The sequence below is a fragment of the Chaetura pelagica genome, unplaced genomic scaffold (genome assembly GCF_000747805.2).
Source record: "Chaetura pelagica isolate M959 unplaced genomic scaffold, ChaPel_1.0 scaffold40, whole genome shotgun sequence".
Taxonomy (NCBI): Eukaryota; Metazoa; Chordata; class Aves; order Apodiformes; family Apodidae; genus Chaetura; species Chaetura pelagica.
The window spans coordinates 1,266,390-1,273,141 of NW_009952160.1; the positions used below are offsets into that span (position 1 = coordinate 1,266,390).

Consider the following 6,752-nt stretch of genomic DNA (forward strand, 5'->3'; position numbering starts at 1 on the left):
TTTGAAATTAGAGAGTGAAATAATTCTTCATTTTGTTGATAAACAAACTGATTCTCAGGAAAATCACTGTGAGATAAAGCAGCTCTGTGTTAATTGAGTCAATTACATATCAGAACGTTAAGATGATACAAACAGGTATATTAGAGAAAGACATCATCCAACACTATTAGAAATGTAATTTTAAAAAGTAATTTTATATATGTTGGTTTTTTTTCTTTAGAGGTGTTCCAATGTCACCTGAGTTCCCTTAGACTTTGTGTTTTACTTTCAATCAAGAATTAAAATTGTCTATTCATATATATTTGACTGTATGAAATACTTGTTTACTCCTAAAGATTTTTCTGATTAAATTCTATATGCAAAGTCAGTAAAGAGACTTTGTTTTGAGATGCTTACTTCAAAAACTCAAATTACATAAATCATGTGTTCTCTTCAGCAGCAAAGGAAAATCATACTAAATCTACAGCACTTCTTCAAAGAAACAAAACATGTTTATAGGAGTAATCTTTGGTACCAAAAATAAAGGCACCTGCTTGTATGTCTTCAAATATGAACACAACAGAACAAACTTATCTTTAAAACTGGATCAAAAACTGGACCTATGAGTGGCTCCATGCAGAGGAAACTAATGGTAGCTAGAAAAACAATTGGGACATTAAGGGTCATGTGACAGCAGGATCCAACACAGTAAAAAGTGATAAAATATTTGACTCCTCCCTCCACCCTCCCATCCTTGAATTTTTTCCTAAGACAATTCCATAACATACATACTTCTAATTATTTGTAACATTCTCAAAACCCTTTAACGGCTCCAATACTCAAAAGCAACTGAACGCAACAGTAATAAGAGAAACAGCAAGAAAAACTGTTAAAAGACATGATCATAAAGAGTATTGTGACTGAAGGCATTTACTGATTTGTTTGATCTTATGGACATCACTATCTACTTGGTTCCATCGTGACATTTTCTATCCAGGCCTGGTTTATTTGGTCAAGAAAATATTCTATCTGCTGGGTGCGGTCTGACCACGGTGGCAAATCAGCAGTAAGCAGGCTATATTTTTCTTCTTTCATTCATGATGAATATGTCAGTGGCTCCTGTAAACACTACTGAGTATACATTCAAGCTCAGTTCGTAGTGAAAGTGGCACTTACTGGAACTCTTGCAGTCAAGATAGCTTAGTTGTATAGCAGTCTACAGGTATAATAGCTGGCTATGTACTTCTGATAAAAGTCCTTTTTTCTGATGGTTAGTGGGTACTGACACATATCCTTATTGGATCCCACTGTGCCATCTCAGAACATATTTATGATGAAATGTGTATTCTGTACTTCTTATTGTAATTTACATGTGCTTTATTTCTGTCTGCATTTCCCTGTTGTTAATTTAAGTGCTCCTCTGTTATGCAGCACATACAACGTTTTAAACTCTAATGGCATCCTATGAGGACTGGCATTAGAAAAGTATCGATACTTCAGATCATCATAATAATGATACTTCACTGGTTTTCCATGTAAATCCTTTGGGAATGGCCAAAATCCATACAGGTGAATTTCATCACAAAATCTAGTGGCAAGAGTATACATGAGGAGACCAGTGCTGGGTCGTTTAATGTGGACCTTGTTCGTCAGCCAGTAGCTGCAAAGAAAGAAAAAGCACATTAAGGATCACTCAATACAACTTCATGTGAATAAATCCTGTAAACTTATTTTGTCTATTACGCATTCATTTTACACTGTAAAAGAGCAAGTGTTTCCTTTTCTCTAAACTGAGATAGTAAATTGTGCATTGTTTTGGCCCACCTTTATTCCATCTAGACAAAGAGAAGTGAAACCTTATTTAATGCAGTGCTGAATAAAAGCTGGCCAGCTAAGGTTCTTCATTCAGGCTTTAACCATAACAAAAAGTCACGATACCTGCAAATACTAGAAAAGTGCAGTTAACATACTCAGCCAGAACAGTGAACAGTCTACAAACTTTGACCTATTGTACTATCCAATTCACCTCAACCCATCAGCCCTAAGCAGAATATTTCATTTGCATAGTGGTTACTTTACAAACTGCTTCTCTAAATATAAAGGAAATGGAAATAATAAGCATAACAGCTTGAGAATGTAACTTTCAGAAGTAAACAGAAGTGAAGCTTTAATTACTTTGCTTGTAAGTACATAAAGCTTCCTGTTCACTAATGGCGGTCTCCAGAAAAACAAATAATTTTAGAAAGGTTTTGTGGTTTTGTTTTGTATTCAACAGTACGCAGATTCAGCTGAAGCTACAGAACAGTTTTCCTGAGCCAGTAACAACATCTGGTTGTGGTTTCAGAAACTACAGAGAGTTTTCAAAGAAGCAAATGGTGGGTAGGTGCAGAAGGAACATGAGAATTGACCAGGATTCCAGCATGTACCTCACATTGGTACCTCCAAGATCTGCCATCAACACTGCTTTAAAACCCCAAATTTCAAAATTAAAACTGAATTCAAATAGTGCCAGCCTACTTCTGGTAAAATGCTCATCACAAACTTGATTCAACATAAAGCTTGTTAGTACTTAATAGAAACAAAAAAAGGGTATATAGAAAATTAAATCCGGTCATTTGGCTGGTTCAGGTAAGCAGCAGCCACACACACATCTGATTGCAGGATTGCACATCTGATTGCACTCAGATTGCAGGAATGAGTGACTTCACGTAAGAGATGTAACTGAGCTGTTACATGGTGTGACCATACAAACATAAATCATTGCATTGTATCACTATATTCTTTGTTAGTTGCAGGCCTGTTCTACCATAAACTAGAGAGAGAGTAAAGGGAGACTCATACGACCACATTTACCCTAATGCTAAACAGGTCACAATAAGGTTGAAACTCTGATTATACAAGATTGCTTTAGAGGCATTTAGTAGTGCAGCAGGAGGAACATTCCACCCACCACTGAGGCAAGATAGAAAAAATATGTCTTTAATCAAAGCCTCAGATGCTGTGCAACTCTAAAAATAACTGTCCCATTGAAACTGGCTTTTTCAGTTTCTCTTTGCCAAAACCATAAACCTAAAAAGGCCGATGTCTTTGACTCAGAGATACACATGTATGTAAAAGGCTTTTGGGCCTGGGTTTTGTTTTTTGGTTGTTTTTTTTTGGTTGGTTGGTGGTTGGGTTTTTTTTGCATTGCACTCAGTTTCTTTTTTGAAAGCTGAAGGACTCTGCAAGCAGAAAGCAGTTATAGGCCGAGTGGTTGCTTCTCCAAAGCAAAGAGAGGAAATTTTGTTTGTCAGTAAAAAAGGGGATGGTAAAAAGCATATTTAAGAAGCAAATGCAATGGCAAAACGGACAAAGTAAAATGTAATTCACAATTAAAAATCATCTTGCATATAATTATTTCATTGTATTAATACATTTGAGTTTATGAGACAGGATTTCTGAGGTAGAATGCTAAGTAGCTTGTTTCCTGCACTAAGAAACTGCAACATTTTAAAACCAGACAAGCCAAAGGAGTCTCCAATTCTAGATAAATGCTTTTAGAAAAGCTACTGAAGAAACAAATCTGACCATTATTGGCACTTCATATCACTGATAAACGAAATGAGATTAAAAGGGAAGGCTAATTACACAATTTTGTAGAAACTGGTATTTTTCTTTTCAAAGTCAGTACTCACTGTAATGACATGCAGTCAGACATCTGCATGAGTGTCTCTAGCAATCAGCCTGATGCATTTGGTACTATTCAGCACAACTCCTATCATCCTAGCTGAATTTCACCTTTCCAGGAGTAGGGTGATCATTGAGAGAATTAAATTAATAGTAAACTGGTGGGTCTAAATATTTGAAAAGGACGTTGCATCTTCTCATTTAAAGAGTTTCTGGACAGGAATAAGTACGTAATGAAGAAATAAGAAAGAACCTTTCACAATTTTAGAATACATATGTATTATTTTGTTTGTCATATTCAGTTATACATAAGGGAAGTTTAACTGTTTAACCGAGAAAGATAAAAAAATTGTACTCAAAATATGGTACCTGCTGTATTAACTATCAAAATTATGCAACTTGGGATCAATTTTACTTCAAATGAAAAAACACAAGACAATTAATGAAACAGTTAAGAGGCTTTCCAGCTGAAGTCTCCTGCAGATCTCTGCAAATCCCTGCCTCCCAAACTCTGCCTGAATTGATAAAATTGATTGTGTGGTATAAGTAGTCTTTGCAATTTTGGTTGTCAAATATTTCTGTCATCTTAAGTCATTTGAGTAGCTATTCTAATATGAAAATGTGTTAAGACTGTTTTTTAGAGATTGATTGATGTTGTAAATGCTTTAACCAATGAGCATTTTTGCACCTGCTATTAGTTTCTGGAGTTTTGTTGTAACTTTAGTTTTAAGCCTAAAGATACCCCTCTTAAGAATTTATTTGCGATGCACTCATTTTCTAAGATTACAATGTGAGAGAAGCAATTTACCACAGTTCCAAAAGAGAAGCTCTTCGTTTCTCATAACTAATCTCTAGATATTCACCCCTGACCACTTCCTGATTTTCAGGCTGAATAGAGAAATAAGTTTAATTGACAAAGGAATAGGTGCATCTTGCCATATTGGAAAATGGAGCCTGCTATTTAAGCACCACTATTAAGCTTGTAAGGGGAAGACTGCAGCCACACAGTGACCACTACAGTGGTCCAGGCCCTTGCTTTGATAGCTGTGATTAAACAACTCATTTATGGGGCCAGGCTGTAAAATTACTGAATTTACTGAAATGTGCCAAAACTTCATTTCTATAGCATTGATGACTTAACAGTTGAGTATGATTCCATGAGTAGCTTGAATTCAAACAGATCTCGCTTCAAATGACTGTTAATCACATAGCTGATGATAACTTAGCAAAGACACTGGCAATATATCAGGACTTTCAGCTTAATAGACTATTTAACACAATGTTGCATTAAATAAATAGGTTGCCTAGAGAGGTTGTGGATGCCCCCTCCCTGAAAGTGTTCAAGGCCAGGTTGGATGAGGCCTTGTTCAGCCTGGTCTAGTGGGAGGTGTCATCAGACACTGTAAGTCGTAAAATTCAGTGTTAAGACACCTTTTACATTCAACTACCCATCTTCCAGTTTCCCTGCACTTTTACTGTACTTGTGCCTTCTATTTTGGAGAGTTAAAACCCCAACAATTATTGTTATGTTATTTGCAATACATCTTGATCTATGCATAGACATCTTGTCTGCCATCCATCCCATCTGCAACAAGTTAATAACTTGCACTAATTCTAGCTTTCACCATTAGGTCTAGTATTTCCAACTCATGTGGATATCTGTTCTTAGGCTAATGCCCAGTAAGCCTATTTCTGTAAGAGAAAAAATCTGAACTATTATTAAATAAAATAAATATTAAATAAATCCTACTATTTTTACTGCTGTTATAGATCAAATGTAGAAAAGAAGGAATTATGACAGTTGTGAAACAAAACAGCCAGTCAGTTCACTAAACTGTAAGATTACAGTTGAGAAAAGCCTATGTTCATGCATTTTGAAAATTTCTTTCAAAAGGAAAGGAAATACTTGTCACTTTCCTGATTAAAGTCTTTAAACAAAAACAAATGTTTTGCAGTTACTTACTATTATGCTAAAAGTCACGGTATATTGCCAGTGTCTTTACAAAGTTACCATCAGTGAAGTACTTAACAGTGATTTGGAGTGAGATCTTTAGTCTTAAGTCAAGCTACGAAACTTCAGCTCATCAGTATTCTAGAAATAATGTGTTTTTACATATTGACACATATCCCAGGTATCTCATGCATGGAACTAGAAACTGAAAACATAAAGACAGATTTCCTCTTTCACCTCTGTTTCAGGTTATGATCATGGTACCAAAATGACAACAATGGCTGAACAACAGAATTACATAAACTAGGAAATCTCAGGCAAATTTTGCACTCTACAACAGCCTTTCTGTATTACCCTTGTCTACTGCTCCCTACATGGATTCAGTAGGAAAAGGACAGATGTTTGCTACTAACAACATCAAAGACTTGAGATTTCAAATGTATCAGCCAAATCTTACTCTACCCACAGCCTCTAAAACCTGTTCTTCTCCCTCCCTGGAATTCATTCAGTTCACCTTCTAATTGACTTCACAGGCAGTCTCATCTCCGTGGATATACTACCACTATGAAATGTCCCTGGGGACTCAGAGATGAGCAGCATGAAACAAATGGGAGGATACTGACCTCTTAACCCTTCTGTATGTTACATTTCAACAGAGATGAACATTTTTATATAAGCATAAATGGTGCCACCTGTTGGTTTCAGTATGATTCTGATAAACCCACTACTTCCTCTCTGCCCACACTTCTGGCATACTGAAATGGAAAAAAATAAAATTAAAAAAACCCCTCATGAGCCTTAAGAGTGTTCTGAAACCAGCAGTTGCACTTTTTCTCAGTAGGTCTTATGTCAGATCCCTTTACAGGTCTTTTTTGCAAGCTGCAATAGAAAGTTATTACTTATTCTGGTTGGAAATTCCCCTATAACCCACTGCTAGCCAATAAAATACAAAAAGGTTTAACACGAAAGGCAAGTTGTAGCAATAACCTCCTCCAAGTCAGTTTTCTTTGGTTTGGTAACTTCAGACATAAAACACCTAAATGCTTGTAGGTGCTTCTGACTTGAAGCACTTTATCCATATATGCAAGAGTCAGGGCCTTAAACCCATTAAAGCATTCTTGAATAAACTAATGTGCACAAAAAAAAAAGGGGGGGG

At 36.0% G+C, this 6,752-nt stretch overlaps 1 protein-coding gene across 1 annotated transcript in view; it reads right to left on the reverse strand.

Annotated features, from left to right (window-relative positions):
• Positions 1-1,101: 1,101 nt before the first annotated feature.
• The window catches only part of ST8SIA4 (ST8 alpha-N-acetyl-neuraminide alpha-2,8-sialyltransferase 4), a 47,622-nt gene continuing 41,971 nt past the window's right edge, over positions 1,102-6,752 (reverse strand). The window contains exon 5 of the mRNA XM_010007227.1: positions 1,102-1,639. Within this exon, the coding sequence (XP_010005529.1) occupies positions 1,357-1,639 (283 nt within the window). The 3' untranslated portion in view covers positions 1,102-1,356. The remainder of the gene's footprint in view (positions 1,640-6,752) is intronic.